Below are 20,476 nucleotides of genomic sequence, written 5' to 3' on the forward strand. Positions count from 1 at the left end.
AATAAATTAATATTTTTCTCGGTAGCCGGCTGCCCTGATCACCCAATATAACCAATTAATAATTTAAAAAATAATTAAAATAATAAAGCGGAAATAATAAAGAATCAAGACGCGCATGAAATCTGTTGACCGTTATTAGGTGATTAAAAATGATTTTAGAATATGTCAATGCAATGAATCAACTATTTTATCTAAATCCTATTCACTCGTTTATTTTGTATCACGTAATTTCATTTATAAAAAATAGGGAAGTTTTTATTCTTTACGTGATAGTATTGCAAATTTTTCTTCAGTTTCGTCGAATAAGAGCTGTGAATCAAAACTTCCCGGGATATTGTTGAACCGTTCACTCGGGAAGTCAGTGAGTTTAGTGGTGCATCCGAGCATCTTGAAACCGGAACATACTGAGTCGCCTGCGAATAATACCAATACTGAAATTTTTACTAACAAATATCCTTCTCCCGTGACACTTGTGGAGTGCGCAGTAGTATATACGGCCTCTAGTAACAACAAGTGTTGGGCTAACAGCTCTTCCCATTCCTATCTACGTTTGGGCCTGGCCGGCGCCGGTACTGATCAATGAATTCTGGGATTACCTTAAGATGTACATTGAAGGATGATTTACCAGTCCCAGGTCGGATCATCTAGAAACTCCCTGTACAATTCCAGTTAATTCCGATCAGTAACGGAGTAGCAACCAAGGGTGGTCGCTCAAGCTCAAGCAATAGATAATTTTTATTCTCAGTGCAGCCACGTAAATTTTTATTGTACTGAAACAATATTTAGTTTTTATCGTGTATCTACGAATTTATTTCATTCTTAAATGAAATTCATAAGTGTGTAACACATTTATTGTCTATCGTTGCCAGATCGTCTGATTTTTCTCACGATCAGATATTTCATGGCTCGATCAGTTGAAAACAAATGTACTTCTTAAAGGTTTTGTTTACTAGCGCATACCGTTCGTAATTTTTTTTTCTTCAAACGGTGTCAATCACTCATAATTATCACTAGTGGTTTATTCAGTTTTATACACTGATTGATAATGTTTAACGTATTCTGTTTTCTAAAATAAATTCAATCTGGCAACTGTTGTATCATTCTGAAAAAATATGGCGTTAATATTAATAACTATGCTGAAATGCAAATAAATTACGTTAATTTTGATTCGCCAAACTGGTGAATTATATCAAAATGTCAGATCTGTGTTGTAAATGTAATTTACCGAAAGAAGTTCCAAAATCTCACTCTGGGTAAGTGTCCCAACCAAAGCTCAACATTCCTTAACTCTACACGTATTCATGGTACAATTTTGTTTAGATCAGCATCATTCCGATACATTTGCCGCCTTTGCTTGATGCGTGCCGAAGACACGGAACCAATTTTTATTCATCCGGGAGACAGTACATTGGCAAATAAAATCTTTGCTTGCACCGGTGTAAAGGTTAGTAAACTTTCCTATGAAAAAGTAAATATAAACAAATTGAAGTGACGAGGGTTGTGATTAAGTTATGGTAAATATGTACAATTGACAGATAGTCTGAATTATTTTGTACAAAAACTGTGAATTGTCGTAACAATAAAACATTGTTTAATCTACCTAGTGGTGTAATGATTCTTTTTTAATATTACCTATCAACTAGAGGATATTGGTTATATTAGCTTCTAATTTGTAAACAGTGATGTCAAATTAATAAGAATGCTACTGTCTTTTGCATCGTCGCACAATGACGGTTTGAAGTTTTAAACACACTTCACCCTATAGTCCCGGAACCGGAAGTTGGACCGGAGGAAATGCAAAAGCAATCTATGAGACCTTTCATTTAGTTTGTGAAAATCAATCTACTCTATGAAAGTGTGATGAAATTCATTGGCAACCTATGCTGCCCATATTTGCATATCAGTCCCATATCGATTTTCATCAATTTTGAGTTAGCTTGAGGAATAAAAACTATCCTGAATATCGCAGAAATGGCAATAAAAGTTCAGTAATGTCTGTCCCATATGCAAAGTACCCGCATGTCAGTCCCATTCAGTGCAAATTTCAATAATTTCATTTGTTGCAATATTGGAATAGCAAAGGTGTATTACCGATATTTCACGTAATAATACCATGATTTAGCATTAGGTAGCACAATAAATAAAAAAATTTGGAAATAAAATTTTGATCGTCTTTTTTTCGACATGCCGATTTTCCATATGGGACTGATATGCAAGTATGGGTAGTATGGGACTAAAATTTTTATTTGATATTTTTTTTTTATTTTTAACAGTTAGGGTGGGAACTGGGTTAGGTTTGGCCTTAATACCGTCACTAAATGCGGCGAAACAAGAAACCTTGAATAAATTCTAATCCGAAACCTTAAATAAATTCTAATCTGGCCTCGAAACTACTCCAATCGGTAGCGGTTATCAGTAGACAACCAAACAAATCAATTTCGGTTTTCCTGGTTTCCGGTTTCGGATTCCGGAAGCACCGGAAGTAATGGTTTTATATTTCAAAGTGAATCTCACTCACTTTTCTCATCGATCACACAAACTTAGGTTAAGGTGAAAGGTCACTAAAAGCGCCGAATAAAAAATGTAAAATAATTTCTAAACTTACCTTAAAACTATTCCAATCGGTAGTCATTGTCAGTAGACGGCCAAACAAATTAATTTTGACTTTCCTGGTTGATTGATTGTAGCCATAGAATCAAAAATGGATGCCAGTCTCTTTTCTCGAACCGACTTTGATTATACCGTTTCTCGGATTCCAGTTTCGGAAATAGTGCGACTCGTGCAATAGTGAGACTCACTTCTTAGAGATGGCCTAACCGATCTGAGTACTAATTCACTCTGTGGGTTATACTAGTTTATGGACAATCCGTTTTGTTTTTCAAGAAACTAGGTGGATTAAGAAGGGTTGTTTTTGAGAATAGTGGTGTGGTCGTAAATGTCGAGAAATCACATGAATTCACTATATAATAGAAAACTAAACCAATTAATGTAATATTTTCCAGAAAATATTTTTCAGAATGCATTACACATTGAATATTTTTGTCGAGTTTTCAACAGTTGAAAGTTTGGGAATTGAATTTTTTACTGAACGCTTGATAATAACAATTTAGTTGACCTGGTCAGTCGGTGTTGAACAGTCGTTCGCACCGCACGCGTATAGCTCTTGGCTCCTGGAATTTTTTTTCTGGCTACCTAGAGTTTCATTGATTCAAGGCTTCAGTCTTTTTCAAGGCTACCTGAATCACTAACTAAGTGACTAAGTGATACAAAGAGTGATATTAGAGTGACTAAGTGATACAAAGAGTGATATTAGAGTGACTAAGAAATTAATCAGCCTTTTTTAAGGCTAGCTAGGAGTCTAATCGAAGACTAATTTAGCCTAGTTAATTTAATTTAAAATTTCATTAATTTCAAAAATGCCTGCGTCCAACCGGAAAGGCAACAAGCCTAAGGCTAAAAATAATTCAATACGGAATAAATCACAATCCGTTATTCAACATTTTTCTAATAGCATTCACGATCTTATAGAATCTGAATGTAAAAATAAAAGACAACGGACGGATTTCCCTTCCGTTGATCCTATGCCGTCTAACAATATTTACGAGATTCTTCCTGAATCCGATTGTAGCGACATAGAAGAAAATTCTTCAAAAATTCCCAAAATGGACGCTTGTCGTTCTGGGAAGAAACATCAATCTATGCCACCAGTGACGGTGATGATTTCCGACTTCAAAGCATTCCGTACTGAGCTTTCTACTTTTCTCCCGGAAGTAAAAGTCTCATTTCAAATCGGACGAAGAGGAGAATGTCGAGTCTTGGTGGATGGATTGGAAGATTATGAACGTCTTATTCGATATTTGTCCGAGAAACTTCATAAATTTTATTCATATGATATAAAATCAGACAGACCCTTCAAGGCTGTCTTGAAAGGATTATCAAATGATCAAAGTATTGATGAAATTAAAAATGAACTAAAAGAATTGCTTGGTTTTGCCCCTTCCCAAGTAATACTTATGAAAAAAAGAGCGAATGGTACTTCTAAACCACGCTCTGGAATTTCCCATGAACTTTACCTAATACACTTCAATCGAAGTGATGTAAACAATTTGAAAACTTTAGAAAAAGTACGTTTCATTTCCCACATTAAAATTCATTGGGAACATTATAAACGGCATAATCGTATTGCAAACTTAACGCAATGTAGTCGTTGCCAAGGCTTCGGTCATGGAACCAAAAATTGTCATATGGATATACGGTGTTTGAATTGTGGTAAATCGCATTCGAAAGACGCTTGTCCAATGAATGAAACCACTGATAAATTTTCATGTTCAAATTGCAATGGAAATCATAAATCCAATTATTTGAAATGTCCTGTCAGGGAAAAAATTTTAAACGCTCGTTCGCTTAGACAACAAGTCAAATCAACGACCTTAAATTTACAGAACATACCTGAAAATTCTTCTAAGGCACCTGCCAATTCGTCTTCTAACGAAAACAATTTATTGACAGGTAGATCGACCTCGTCATCATCTTCTTCTAATGTCAGTTATGCTGGTATATTAGGTAGAAATCTATCTCCTATTTCTTCTAATGTAAATAATCAAAACACAGGACCGCCTTGCAGTTCTTCTTCTAACGAAAACAATTTATTAATAGGTAGACCGGCCAAATCATCTTCTTCTAATGGCAGTCTACCTACAAATATTCCTTCAATGCCATTCGCTTCTTTAAATGAAGTCGATTTAGGCGATATAACTGAAAATAAAATGATCTACCTACAAGATCAACTTTTTCAAATGATCATCCAAATGAATTCGACTTCATCACTTTTTGAAGCATTTCAAATCGGATGGAAATTTGCAAATAATATTATAATGAATTTAAAATTTAACAGTGATGTTAAATAATTATTTGAATATTTTAAATTGGAATGCTCGATCTTTGAAATCGAGTGAAGATGAATTTTATAATTTTCTCAAAGTTCACAAAATTCATATTGCCATTGTGACAGAAACTTTTCTTAAACCAAATGTAAAATTGAAAAGTAATCCACATTATGTGGTTCATCGATTTGACAGGTTTACTGGAATTGGTGGTGGAGTTGCCATTTTTGTCCAACGGCAAATTAAACATCGAATTTTACCTTCTTTCAATACTAAAGTTATTGAAAGCTTGGGAATCGAAGTTGAAACCATTCATGGAATTTATTTCATCGCTGGAGCATATTTGCCATTCCAATGCACCGGCGAACAATTAAATTTCTTTAAAGGCGATTTGCAAAAACTTACAAGATATCGATCGAAATTTTTCGTAATAGGGGACTTAAATGCTAAGCATGTCCAGTGGAATTGTAGGCAAAATAACAGTAATGGTAAAATACTTCATAATCAACTCTCAGCTGGTTACTTTACAGTTCTTCATCCCAGTAATCCTACTTGTTTCTCTTCCGTGAAAAACCCGTCTACAATTGATCTGGTTCTAACAGATCAAAGTCACATTTGTAGTGAACCGATTACTCATGCTGATTTTGACTCAGATCATCTTCCTGTAACATTCAGACTTTCCAACGAAGCTATAATTAATCCAATTAGTTCTATTTTCAACTATCATAGAGCAAATTGGTTGGATTACAGATCTCACATTGAAAATCATGTGGATCATGAAACTATTTTAGAAAATTCTGCGGATATCGACACAGCAATTGATAATTTGAATCATTATATTATCGAAGCTAGAAATCTTTCAGTTCCCAAAGCTCAAACTATATTAAATTCTCCTATCATCGATGACAATCTTCAACTGCTCATTCGGTTGAAGAATGTTCGTCGACGACAATATCAACGTTCTCGTGATCCTGCTATGAAAAACATAGTTAAGGATTTACAAAAAGAAATTAAACATAGATTTACTCTTTTGCGAAATGAAAATTTCGCTAAAGAAGTTGAACAAATTAAACCATATTCTAAACCTTTCTGGAAACTTTCTAAGGTTCTTAAGAAACCTCAGAAACCTATTCCTGCTCTCAAGGAAGGAAATCAAATACTTCTTACAAATGGCGAAAAAGCTCAAAAACTTGCTCAGCAGTTCGAGAGTGTCCACAATTTTAATTTGAACGTTGTGAGTCCTATTGAAAATGAAGTCTCACTGAAATATGATCATATTTCAACCCAAGTGTTATCACACGATGACATTATTGAGACGAATTTTGATGAAATTAAATCAATTATTAGAAAACTTAAAAACATGAAGGCTCCTGGTAATGATGGAATTTTTAATATTCTTATTAAAAATCTTCCCGATGTTGCCTTGAGACTCCTGGTTAAAATTTTCAACAAGTGTTTTTCATTAGCTTACTTCCCAAAAAGATGGAAAAACGCTAAAGTAATTCCTATCCTAAAACCTGATAAAAACCCAGCAGAAACATCAAGTTATCGCCCAATTAGCTTACTTTCTTCTATCAGTAAACTTTTTGAAAAAATTATCTTGTTAAGAATGATGACTCATATAAATGAGAATTCAATTTTTTTACCAGAGCAGTTTGGATTTCGTCATGAACATTCAACTACTCATCAACTTGTCAGAGTAACGAACATGATAAAATCAAATAAATCTTCTGGGTTATCCACTGGAGTTGCTCTTCTAGACATAGAAAAAGCATTCGACAGTGTTTGGCACAAAGGTTTAATAGCAAAAATGTCTGATTTCCAGTTTCCTATTTATTTGATCAAAATGATTCAAAATTATTTAACTGATCGTACTCTTCAGGTTAGCTATCAGAATTGTAAATCTGAATTGCTACCCGTACGTGCCGGTGTTCCGCAGGGTTCGAGTGTAGCTCCAATCTTGTATAATATTTTCACTTCTGATCTTCCAAATCTACCCGTTGGTTGTCAGAAATCGCTATTCTGTGACGACACAAGTCTGTTAGCCACAGGTAGAAATCTAAGAGTGATCTGCAGTCGCCTACAAAGAAGTTTAAATATTTTCAGTGATTATCTGTCAAAATGGAAAATTAAACCAAATGCAGCAAAAACGCAATTAATTATCTTTCCTCACAAGCCAAGAGCTTCTTTTCTTAAACCAAACAATAATCACATTCTCAAATTGAATGGCTTGGAATTGACATGGTCTGATCAAGCTAAATACTTAGGTTTAACGTATGACAAAAAACTCACTTTCAAGGATCACATTGAAGGAATCCAGGCAAAGTGTAATAAATATATTAAATGTTTATATCCTCTTATAAACAGAAATTCTAAGCTCTGTCTAAAAAACAAATTGTTAATTTATAAACAAATTTTCAGACCAGCCATGCTTTATGCGGTACCAATTTGGTCAAGCTGTTGTTCCACCAGGAAGAAAACGCTTCAAAGGATTCAGAATAAAATTCTGAAAATGATTCTGAAGCGTCCTCCCTGGTTTAGTACAAATGAGTTACACAGACTCACAAATATAGAACCATTAGATGTAATGTCACATAATATTATAAGCAAATTCCGACAAAAATCGATGCAATCTTCAATTGAATCGATTCGCTCTCTGTATTAGTTAGTAAGTTAGTATATAAGTTCCTTTTCCCCATTACACAATACAAGTAGGTTTAGAATTTTCCCTACACAAAAATCTCAGAATTGCGGAAGCAAATGATGTCTTCATGGTAATAACCAAATCATATATATATATATATATATATAACAGGGCTGAAAAGTCACCACTTGTGGCTGAACACCCAATTTAAATCTTAATAATTTAATTTTAACTCATATTCCAATAAATAGTTATTTAAAAAAAAAAAAAAAAAAAGTTGACCTGGTAAATAACTACTTACTAGTTCTGTTAACCAAATGAAATCATATAACATATAATTCGTTTTTTTTTGTTTGTTGGTTAAAATTGTAAATTTTCGAATTTCACGAATTTTCGTTCGATTTTGTTTTTCGGATTTGGATATTGGGAACACAAATTAATCCGTTTTTTGGGTCAAATATGCATTTCAAAATAAAAAGAATTTAAAAATCAATCAAAGTATCGCTCATTGCTACTTTTTTCCACCTCTCAGCCATTTTTCGAAAATTTTTCACCACGGAAAAATGTCTCGTCTTTTAAGGTTTAAGCCAAGTTTTAAGTCAATTATCGATTTCTGCGAAAGTAGTAAACCGATGGCCTGCCAGATCGTGCTGTATCCGTCGGAACAACCAGTAATCAGGAAGAGCAATGTCAGGAGAATACAGCGGGTGTCCCTGTCTGTGCTTGTATTCCGACCGTTCTTCTAGTAATGCACGACTCAAACGTATCAATTGTAGCCTATACCGATCGCCCGTTATAGTATCGCGTGGTTGTCGCAGCTCATAGTGCATAACACTCTTTTGGTCCCACCAGATGCGCAACATGACCTTCGAATCATGAATATTCTTCTTTGGTCTTAATCGTACAGAAATTTCTTGTTGAGTCACTTCCAATGATTCTGCAAGCTCCTCTTGCGTTGGACTCGGATTTACATCGAATAATGCATCCAACTGTTTGTCTTCGATTTTTTTGGTTTTCCAGAGCGAGGCCCGTCTTCAACGCTGAAATCTCCATTCTTGGAACGTCGAAAACATTCTCTACTTGATTTATCAGTTGAAGCATTATCACCATAAACATCCAAACAATATTTTTGACAGAAACGAAAAGAGAAAATTAGTACCAAGACTCTGAATTGGTCCGGACTATTTATAAATTCAATATACACGAGAAGTAATGAATATAATATAAAGAACCTCCGGTTGAAATTTGCATTCTTTAAAAAAAATCGTACCGTAATATCGATTGTTTTTATGATTACCGTAAGTTTTCTTAAGAAAAATTACCGAACAGCGAAGTAAAACCTTATTCCAGAAAACTAAACCCCTTAGGGCATATTCAGTAGTGTTTTAGTTCTAGATGCATAATTTATGCCAGTTACAGAATTTAAATCTGGATTTTATAGCAAGAAAAACTGGCAGCCCCAGCAGTGTTTTACTCCTGTTTCAAATATACAAAAAATAGAACGGCATCGTAGACCAGTTTTAAATTTGACAGAAGAACTGGTCGAATAATTAAAACTAGAACGGCTTGCTGGGGATATGTTTGTTCCAGTTTCTGCTCTATTATAGATCTTCCATATAGAACTTCTAGCTGCTGAATTTGCTCTTAATATACTATCTCCCAGAAAAACATGTAAAAATTCAAATACACGTATTTCATAGAAAAAACATTTAACAGCCTTATACAGCTTCCCCGCGCTTTCATGGATAAAACCGGGTTTAAATAAATAGGGATGGGTATCGATACTGCGATACTTCAAGGTATCGATACTTAAGCCTAAAGTATCGATTATCTAGATCCCACTCTAATAGTCAATCAAAGAGCAACCAGCGTCACCAAAAGCGCCCATTCTGTCTGGCAACCAAAGAAATGTCCAAAGAAAAGTATACAACTCTTAGTAAGATCATTCCCATTGTTCGAATGATTTCTGATGTAAGTATGTATCGAAGTTCTGTAAGAGCATATAATATAAAATAATCGACCTAACTATTAAAACATATAATTTGAATGAAGGTTTTTTTAACAGAAACCCGGTATCAAGAACTTCCAACCCTCTGCATACATGGGGATCGATTTGCCATCAGTTTCCTCATTAATATCAATTAGCCAATAAAATACTTCAGTATTAGGGACCTCAGTACTATTCGTACGCCTATTTTCATTAGCCAGTAGGATAATGTGCGACAAAAGTTGTCATTTGACGTCTTTCACTTTCACTTTCAATGAGTGTTCTTATCCAGTTTGGATATCGAATTTTGGTTTTCATAGAAGAAACAGACTCAATCAACTAAGAAGTGAGATGATACCGTTTTTAATAACTCCACAAGCGCGAACTTGTTTGATAAAACTCATCTATATCTCGTTGGAAAGGTTTTCTCGCGAGGTATTGAAATATAAAAAAAAGTTCTTGATCAATTGCAAAAGATATTCTCAAAAAACTGAAATTGTCTGTAACTCAAAAGGTGAACAAAGGATCTCAAAACCAATCAACAGCGTTTTGGATCTTTGGGGAGGTCATTATTTGAAGACTAGTTTAATCAAAACCGGCCTAGCTTGCATTTTCGATCGATACCGATACCGATAATAAGTATCGATACTTTTTCCTATAGTATCGATACCGATACTTGAAATTACAAAACGGTATCGCGATACCAAGTATCGATACTTTACCTCTCGATACCCATCAATAAACACTCCAAAAAAAGCTTCCCTGCATAGTTTCGATACACGTATTACCAGGAATCTCACTACTGCGCATTCCTATGGTAGATGTACTTAACTATGGTGAATACACTTAGCTTGGGTGTGATATATCCATAAAACCCACACGCATTCTGGACCACACACATATGACGAAGTTTTAAAGAAATCCTTCGTTTTGCCTTTCTCATATAGAAAGGCTATGCAATCACTGTGAAAATCGACTTTTTAACCGAGGCCCGGAGGGTCGAATGTCATATACCATTCGACTCAGCTCAGCGAACTGAGCAAATGTCTGTGTGTGTGTGTCCGTCTGTGTGTGTCCGTCCGTCCGTGTGTGTGTGTGTGTATGTGTGTGTGTGTGTGTGTGTGTGTGTGTGTGTGTGTGTGTGTGTGTGTGTGTGTGTGTGTGTGTGTGTGTGTGTGTGTGTGTGTGTGTGTGTGTGGGTGTGTATGTGTGTGTAAGTAACAAAAATATGCACTCACTTTTCTCAGAGATGGCTGAACCGATTTTCACAAACTAAGGTTCAAATGAAAGGTCTCATGGTCCCATAGCCTGCTATTGAATTTCATTCCGATCGACTTCCGGTTCCGGAGATATAGAATGATATGTACCAAAAAAATGAAAAAAAATATGCACTCACTTTTTTCAGAGATGGCTAAACCGATTTTCACAAACTAAGATTCAAATAAAAGTTCTTATGGTCCCATAGCCTGCTATTGAATTTCATTCTAATCCGACTTCCGGTTCCGGAGTTATGTGGTAATATGTGAAAATTTGAGAAAATGTTTACACTCAATTATCTCTGGAACTACTCAAGCGATTTTCGCAAACTGAGATTCAAATGGAAGTTCTTTCAATATCCTAAAAATTTGTAGAACATTTTATCTGAATACGACTTTCGGTTCCGGAACTAAAGCGTGATAAGTGGAAAATTACCAATTTCATTAGTATTTTTCCACGAACGATGGTTAAAAACAGGTACAAATCCCATAAAACTGTCTGATAAATTCTTCTAGTTTGCAGAGCTTGTTAGTTTGTGGGCATACAAGCTTAATTCGGCACTACTGGTCCCCTATTTTCCTGTTCCGAAAGCACCGAAAGTGGAGAAGAAAAACTCCTGAAACTAAATTCACTTCGATTTCTCTGTAATGCTTGAACCGATTTTCACAAATCTTGATTTGAATTGATGTTCATACTGTCTTTAAAGCTACTGTAAAATTTCATCCGGATCCGACTTCCGGTTCCGCAGTTACAGGGCGATGAGTGTCAAAGTTTTCAAATCGCCATATAGAGTGACAATATGTACAACACCGAAAGAAGAAGAAAACACAAAACGAATAATAATAATAATTATAATAGCAATAATAATAATCATAATAATAATAATAATAATAATAATAATAATAACAGTAACAATAATAACCCTTCTACATGTTTTATGCTGCTGATTCACGCTAAGCTTGACTTACATATGCAGAAGTAACAGAGACGCAGGTTCGTTTCATTTGTTAAATTTCGTTTAATTGGTTCAATCGAAATAGAGCATGAGATAGGTTTAACTACGTTTAAAACTGTTCCAATTTGTAGGTCATATTTGTTGGTAGCAAACGATCCAACTTCGGCTATTCCGTTCATCTGAATCCGGTTTCGGAAGAAACTGCAAAAAGGATTTCACTCACTTTTCTTGGAGATGGCCAAATCGATTTTCATAAACTTATAGGTTCGAAAGAAAAGTCTTACAGTTTCATATGGAATTCCTTAATTTGTTGTGGATACTACTTTCGGTTTCGAAACTACAGGGTAAACAGGATTTGTAGAGTTTGTGAGATTAGGTCCGAGCAAATTCTCCTATTTCTATTCAATAAACACTTGTTTTTGCGAATTTCACTGTTATATTTATGACGTAATGAGTTATATGAGAAAGGCATCATTACACCACTAGGTGGATTAAAATAGGTTTTTGTTGTACTTTCGCTCTAAATGACAGTTTTAAATTTTCAACACATTTCGCCCTGTTGTTCCGGAACCGGACAAAAGTCTAAAGTAGTCTTTTTTAAAGTCCTCTTTCCTGAGTCTAAGTTTGTGAAAATTGACTCAACTGTTTCTGAAAAAATGAAGAGAGTTCCAGAACCATGCACTATGATCCGGTATACCCAAAATCTACGTATTTTTTCATCAACTAATCATACCTGCATAATTGAAGAATTATACGGCTATTTGAATGTATTTGGCTTAATTTTTCCTTGTCATGTGTAAAAACACGCTCCTGAAAATGTAGTTTTTTCTTATCAGCCTGTAGTTCAGGATCCAAGAGTCGTATCCGGATGAAATTCGCTAGGGTTATGTGTAAATTGTAAGACCTTTCATTTGACCTAAGCTTGTGAAAATCGGATGAGCGGTCTCTGAGAACAATGAGTGCACTTCTGTAGTTCATTTGGCAAATTTTACCCCGTAACTCCCGAACCGGAAGTCGGATCCAGATGAAATTTAATAGCACGTTATAAGACTACAAGGCCTTTAATTTGAATCTAAGTTGAAGAAATCGAGTGCACTTTTTCTTCATTTCTTTGCACATTTTACCCCGTTACTCCCGAACCGGAAGTTCGATCCGGGTAAAATTCAACAGCAATCTATTGGACTAAGAGACCTTTCATTTGAATCTAAGTTTGTGCAAATTGGCCCAGCCATCTCCGAGAACATCGTATGCACATGTTTGTTACATACGCACATACATACAGGGATAATTACGAATTTATTAGCTGTGTACGAATTCTTCTTCCCGAAAAACAAAAGCTTGTCGAGCAAGAAGATGTTGAAGCAAAAAAATTATCTTCGCTGAAATCTGTTCAACTTTCAAAATCACATAATTGGAGGAAATTTTATTTTCACTGTTACATTTTCCGTACATCAGAGAATACATATTTACATTGAAAAAGATTAAGCATAGAAATTAAATCGTTTTCATGGGGTAAAGTGTTGTATGCGGACTTATTTATTGTTTTTATATGAAAAACTTATGCAGATTTTAAATTATTTTCAAGTTTATTCTCAAGCTCTGCGGTAAGAATCACCTGCATAAAAATAGTGATGTAAACGCATCGCTCGAATATCGCGCTTTTTAGTTTTCGATTTTGGATTTCGCGCGTTTTGATTTTAAAACTTTTCGTAACAACCCTGGATTTTTTTTCTGTCCTCGGCATCTCAGAGCTAAGACAGCAATACATTGTTAAATGAAAAAAATGATTAGCTTTCTGAAGTGTTACTGATTTCCTTAATTGAAATTAGCGCTGTTTTCTTCCGACATACTTACCAGGTAAAGACAGGGAGAGCAATGCTTGTGTCGTTTCTGATAACTTACTTACTTTTACTCAGAGTTTGTCTTTGAGGTGTTGGACGGGTATCTCTGTCGTACAAGACAGTAGCGATGATCATGATGTGCTTCATGTAAGACCATTCCACAGCGATTTTGGTCTTTAATTGCTCCACTAATGCACACTAATAATTACATTTGTCTGTTTTCAAGTAGTCCTCCAAATGCATACCATGACCAAACCAGAAAACCGACATCATGATCTTCCGACTTGTGCCGACTTCAATCCATTGTCGGATAATCATTCTGTTCTCTGGCGTATAATAATACATTCAGCCAAACATGTATTCGAAGTGCGCTTGCGGTCGCCTTTTTAATCCTAAATAAGTATGTGAGAGATAATAATAAGGATATCCTTCTCACGCACTTTCTCTTTCCGATAATCCAGTACAATTTAATGTATTATTATTATTGTCATTTGTTTTGCTCCGATGTTAACCTCCATTTTATGCAATTTTAGCATTGTGGACCCTGCCGCTATGTGCTTCATCGGCAGTGGAGTTTCCACCATCACAAAACTCTCAAAACCTCTATCTCTTTTTGTGTTTCTGATTTCGAACCAGGACCCCTCGTAAAGTGTAATCGATACGGATGTGATAGTTTTATTAAATTGAGAATCAAAACAACATCTATAAATAACACGTGTATATCAGTTATTGATTATATCCTTTTTAATTAGGTTCAAAATTTATCGTTCTAGGTAGATGAAAATGCCACAATTGGACCGAACTCTATTTGCATGTCATGTAAGACAACGGTTTACAAAAGTTTCCAATTTTTGGAGCTTTGTCAACGTAATAATAAAATAATACAGAACCTGCTAAATCAAAACAAACCAGATATCGAAAATATTCCATCAAGGAACGAACTGCGCATGGTAATTCGTGCCACGCCAGGAATAACTTATCCTAGCTCACCCAACAAGAGAAAACGAACAATATCACGACGTAAATCAACTCGTAGCAATCTGGAATCGTCCACAAGCGCGAGTGATATCACTTGGAGTGAGTGTGATACTGACAGTCGAGATGAGCTGGGTGAAGACGATGTAGACGAAAATCATCCATTCCGTCAAGCTGCCTACGAAACCGATACGCAAGCAGAATCACCGAAGAGGCAAAGAATAAGTTATAACGAGAATAAAGTCCCCACTTTGGTAATACCAATCGCACGAATAAATGGAAAATTTGTTCGAAATTCGCCGTGGGCTGGCTCAGATGGGCGAACATCGCGTTCCTCAACGATTGATCCGGTTGGTGAAAATGATTTATTTCAGTGTGAATTTTGTGAGGGATCTTTTCCTTACCGTATTCAAATCAGACAGCACATTGATCTCTATCACGCTGATCGAAAGCACGAATTGGCGTGTAAATTTTGTTCAAAAACTTATTTTACAACTGAAACACTTCGCAGGCATGTAACACAGAAACACAGTTCTGCAGTTTTAATAGAATGTAAATTATGTCAAAGGACATTTACTACTCAAAAAGGATTACATCAGCATTACCGTTCGCTTATACATAGAGCCGCTACGGGAGAAGCTGTCTATCCACGAAGACGATCGTCGTATCATAGTAATTCCAGTCGTCGAGAATCTTTCAATTCAGAATTCAGTGATGATTGTCAACTGAGAAACCCATTACGTAGAAAATCGACGCAGTCGCGAAGCATACTTGATGACGATTACAATCCCTATGCAAACGTTTGTTACGACGAATTAGCCACTTACAAGTGCGACTATTGTGACGTCAGGTTCGATGACAGACAAAGTCTTGCAAAGCACACCGCTGTTCAACCTTGCCGCGTAGAGTTGGAGCCCCTTGATCTCGATCTATTACTAGAGAAGATGGATCTAGACGAGCTACTAAAACCACTAAGCAACGGAGACGACGTAGCAATAATCGAGCCACCTATCGAAATAGTCGATCTTACGTAGCATACCGTCATCCACAATAGATGTTCTACAGCAAAGCGTATAATCTTACGTTTTAAATTTACCAAAAATTCGGTGCGCTGCAATCTTGAAGAAATATTTTGAATATTAATTTTAGCACATAATTTTCTATAGGCTTAAATGTGTTAGACATTTATATATTTTTTATTTGAAATATCAAGAGAGATGAAGATCAATTAGAAACATCATTCTAGAAATGAAAAAATATAATTTCGCATGTTCGTCGTGAAGACTGCGTGTTTTATATCGGTATGAGTTGAGTTGAAACAATCAAATTATTACAAATGCTAATTAAATAGCATCTCCATGAACAAATAAAGAATCAGACCAGAATAATAAGATGTATTTTTATGAATTTTAAAAAGGTATTAACCTTAGTACAACGCTCCATCCTAATGGAGCTCACTTCGAATGACCGATTCGTGTGAAATAAATGTGCAAACTTTAAATGTTTCATTAATTATTCATGTTTATTGACTGATGACATTATTTATTCATTGTGCAAGTCAATAGACACACTGTGATGTTGATCATTTCAAATACTATGTAAAATGTTTGTCTTTGTTGCGTTGCGTGATACATTGAAGTCGAACTCAGTTCAAATTCGAATAAACGATCTCTGTAAACTAAAAATAGCACCATTTACTTCATAGTTGGTAAGACACAGAACTTTCGGACTTTCGGAAGATCGTGCCACTTATGTTTATCCTCGCTCTTCGTATCACACCTTCCAATTTTGAACAAGATACAAGAGAGTCTATCACCTCGCCGTAGCCCTCTCCAAGATTCGAAGGGACTCGAGAGCGTCTCAAATACTCGGACGTAACACATCACTCTATCCATCGTTGCTTTGACCAATCGCGTCAGTTTATCCGGAAAACCGTATTCGTGCATAATCTGCCATAGCTGTTCTTTATCGATTGTGTCGTATGCTGTCAATGAATATGTGATGCATGGGTACGTTGTATTCACGACACTTCTGGAGTGGTGTAAATCCCGCTTGGTACGCCCCTATGAATTCATTAGCTATTGGAGATAGACGACGGCAAAGGATTTGTGAGAGTAAGTTTTAGGCGGCGTTCAGCAATGTGATTGCGCGGTAATTGCAACAATTTAACTTATCACTCTTTTTGTAGATGTTACATACCACTCCTTCCATCCATTCCTGCGGTAGAATCTCCTCCTCCCAAATCTTAGAAATCATACAGTGCAGCGTTCTAGCCAATGCCTCTCCTCCATGTTTGAGCAGCTCGCCGATCTCCTCACTTATCTCCGACAGATCAGGTGCTGGGAATCTGTAGTCGGCTAAGCGTACACCCAGATTGATTCCTGCGTCGTTCTGTGTATCTTGTGCTTCGCCATTTAGATGCTCATCATAGTACTGCTTCCACCTGTCGATCACCTCACGTTCGTTCGTGAGAAGTTTACCACTGGTATCTTTGCAGATTTCAGCCTGTGGCGTGTAGCCTCTACGTGAGCGGTTCACCTTCTCATAGAACTTGCGTGTGTCATTTGTACGGTACTGTTGTTCCATCGCTTCGCGATCTTGATCTTCCTGGTGGAGCTTTTTCCTCCGAAAAACCGAGTTCTGTCTGTTTCGCGTCTGTCTGTATCGTTCCCCGTTCGTTCTCGTACGGTGTTGCAGCATTCTTGCCCTTGCTGCATTCTTCTTATCGACCAACTGCTGACATTCGCCGTCAAACCAGTTATTTCCTCGATTCGATAACCTAGTACGGTTGCAGCAGTGCTACTCACAGCAGATCTTATATTCCTCCAGCTGTCGTCAAGAGTCGCCGCGCCAAGCTGCTCTTCCGTTGGTAGCACTAGCTCCAGTTGTTCCACGTATTCATCTGCAGTACGAACATTACGTAGCTGCTCGAGTCCCGGCGTTCCTGTGCAACGATTGTTGTGCACCAGATGACATCGGAGAAGAATCGCTCGTCGATGAGAACGTAGTCGATTTGATTTTCCGTTTGTTGATCAGGTGATCACCAGGTGACTTTGTGGATATCTGCGGGGAACAAGGTGCTTCGAACCAGTGTTTTTGATTGCCGATAATTTGACAAAAGCTGCTCGATATTTATCTATATTGTATACAACATTTTCAATCCGGTAGAAGATGCTACAAGAACTCGTGTCTCTCAATGCATGAACCGTGAGAGAATTTTTATCTTCGCTCCACTTCATACTCTGAGTATTTCACGGCCCTTAAAAAAATTACAGTCTGATAATGATCGGTGCTGTGTGGAATTTACCAAGAGAGAATCGCAAGTTGACAATTATCGCAGAAAATCGAATCAATGATTTGACTTGATGATTTTTATACTAGGTTGCAATATTTCAAAACCCTTTTGTGGAGCATTCACATACACTTTCATAGACACAACTTATACAAAGGTTATATGCACATAGTTAGAATAAGCGGCAATCGTAAAATGATTCTATCGCAATTATCAACTGCTCATACAGAATCGGATCGCGAAACGAGAATAAGCGATCGTTTGTTGCTTCAGAGAGAATCCCCACAGCAGCGAGCTAACCTTTGATTCTCAGACAGGTCAACTCTCGCACTGGTGTCTATTCTATGTTAAATGAACCATGCCGGTTTTTTGTTGCTGCGAGATTATCCGTCTCTCTTTGATGGCACTGGTTGAATCCTGTGAAGAGTTGCTTGAGAGCGTTCTTTGATACGATAAAAGCCATCCTTTTTTTTTTATTTAAAAGATATTTTATATTCAGGCCTATTTGCGTACAAGCTTTACGTAGCCGATTGAGCCGATTTTTTAAATAAGTTTTTTTTGAGTTGGATCTCGTTGTCACCCTTTTTCTAGGGGGAGAGGAGCTTCCATTTCCCTCCTGCGAGGATTAAGGGGCACTTCGTTCGTGGTTCGTCTCGTCATCCATTGCCGCATCGATGGTATTGTTGTTGGTTTCATTGCTGGAGATGAGCCTTGTTGTACTTTGTTCTATAGGGGATGGATGGTTTCGTTGAAGGGGATGCTTCACTGTTGTTGGTGACTGTTACAGGTTTACTAGGGTTGCTTTGGGTTGGTGTGAAGGAAGCACCATTGTCCTTTGGTGTAGTTGTATCCTTGTCCAGTTTATCACATGGCTTACCGTAGTGAACAACTTTCTGGCAATATTGACATGTGGCCATCTGATTGTCATAGGTAACAAGTGATTTGCACGGAATTCTTGTATCTTGACCGAAAATCACATAAGAAGGTATAGGCTTCTTCAAGTGTATGCGTAATAAACGTACGCCATTTAGAACACCGGGGAAAAAACTCTTCCACTTTTCTTTTTCGATAGAGAGAATCTCTCCGTATTGGGACATAGTTTTGCGAATATAAGAATCGGTGATGCTTGAGTGAAGATCATGCACACGCACTTCTATAGCACTATCATCCATATATACTGGAATGTTGTACCTAATGTTCTCGTGCTCCACATAGTGCACATTGTTATTGTCTTTTGCGAATTGAATTGCATCCAACTCTTTATAAAACTGGATGTAAACAACATTATTTGTCTTATTGCATTGAAGTAAATGCACACGTTTAATGTCAAGATGCATTTGCTCCTTAATCAAACCTTCAAGTTCTCGTATCGAAGGTCGAATTTTGCACTGCCTTTTGTTCGTTTGGTTCACTCATTTTCGAGGTCTATTGTTCACTATACAATACTGTACTTGGTTTCTTCTGTCCCCAACGTAAGCGGTTTTGTTTTATCGACTGACTTGGATGAGATGTAAAACCGAACTGAGAGGCCATCCTTGCTTCGAACTACCATTCCTCGAGAGGCTACAAAGTTCACGCATCATTGGCCGTGGTCGTTTGTTCCCGCATGCAGGCTCTCCAGACCGATCACGGGCTTGTAAATTGCCTCCCGGCCTACCTGAGCATTCATGTCATCGATGACGAGTTTTACATCCCGCCGTGGACAGCTATCGTAGATTCGTTCGAACTGCGCTTAAAATGCTTCCTTCTCATCATTCCATCACTAATTGACTCCCATCCCATCACTGATTGGCTGCCATTCAATCACGCGCTGGCGCATCTTGCCCAACACTATGATTCCCGTTCCTAGAACGCTGGTTGTACCACAGCTCTTGTAGAAGGTAGCCGCTCGATGCCCACTTTTCCACACCATCGAAGTCGCGAATTTGAGGCTCATCATGCAGCATTCGGTCGTATCATGGGAATCCAAGCGATTTGCAGTTCTGTGTGCCCAGCTTCCATTCGTAGCCCGAAAAACGGTGAAACTTTTTTTTTTGTTGATTTATTCAGTGGATAGAAAGGAAAAGCGGAAAGAATATGCATACCTTTCAAAGATAAACCAACAGTCCATCGATTTATCAAAAATTGATTAGGGAATACACCATAATTTCTAAATAGGAATTGTAACCAAAGTCGAAACATTCATAGATGTTTTTCTCCATTTGTTGTCAATGTTAGATTCACCCTTCTTTTTAAAACAGCTGAGATATATCTGTATAAATGGCACCTCTATGCTGGAGCGACAATAATGTGGGGAGTTGCGTTTCAGTGTTACCCGCTTGCATGTGCCTTTCAGATTACCCCCCAGAAGCCTAGCAGCGTCTGCTAGAATGTTGGCAGAGTTCCGATAAGAGTCTGGAATTCCGGTAAGAGTTTGCTTTTCTGTTTTCGGCAGAGAATTTCGCCTAACGATTATTAACGGTTCTGTTTCTGCCGGATTTTTTGCCATACAAGACTGGTAGAATGGTTTTGAATCGTTTTGAATTCATTTTTAGTGCCTTTGGTCTATTTTTTTATTAGAAGTTTAAATAAAGGCAGACTCTGTCAGCTTGGAGCGAAATCAATCTTCAGTTCAGCAACGCCATCGCACGGTGTCACATTCA

At 37.0% G+C, this 20,476-nt stretch overlaps 1 protein-coding gene across 2 annotated transcripts; it reads left to right on the forward strand.

Moving 5' to 3' along the window:
* The first annotated feature begins 1,076 nt into the window (after positions 1-1,076).
* On the forward strand, positions 1,077-16,050 carry LOC131430514 (uncharacterized). 2 transcript variants are annotated; one of them, XM_058595563.1, is made up of 3 exons: positions 1,077-1,253; positions 1,321-1,444; positions 14,341-16,050. In XM_058595563.1, the coding sequence occupies exons 1-3, from the start codon at positions 1,195-1,197 to the stop codon at positions 15,574-15,576; spliced, it is 1,419 nt and encodes a 472-aa protein (XP_058451546.1). In that variant the 5' UTR covers positions 1,077-1,194; the 3' UTR covers positions 15,577-16,050. The 2 variants fall into 2 exon arrangements, with proteins under 2 accessions (XP_058451546.1, XP_058451547.1); XM_058595564.1 differs by having other exon boundaries at positions 1,114-1,253; positions 1,326-1,444.
* The last annotated feature ends 4,426 nt before the right edge of the window (positions 16,051-20,476 follow it).

This window comes from Malaya genurostris, chromosome 2 (genome assembly GCF_030247185.1).
Source record: "Malaya genurostris strain Urasoe2022 chromosome 2, Malgen_1.1, whole genome shotgun sequence".
NCBI classification, from domain to species: domain Eukaryota; kingdom Metazoa; phylum Arthropoda; class Insecta; order Diptera; family Culicidae; genus Malaya; species Malaya genurostris.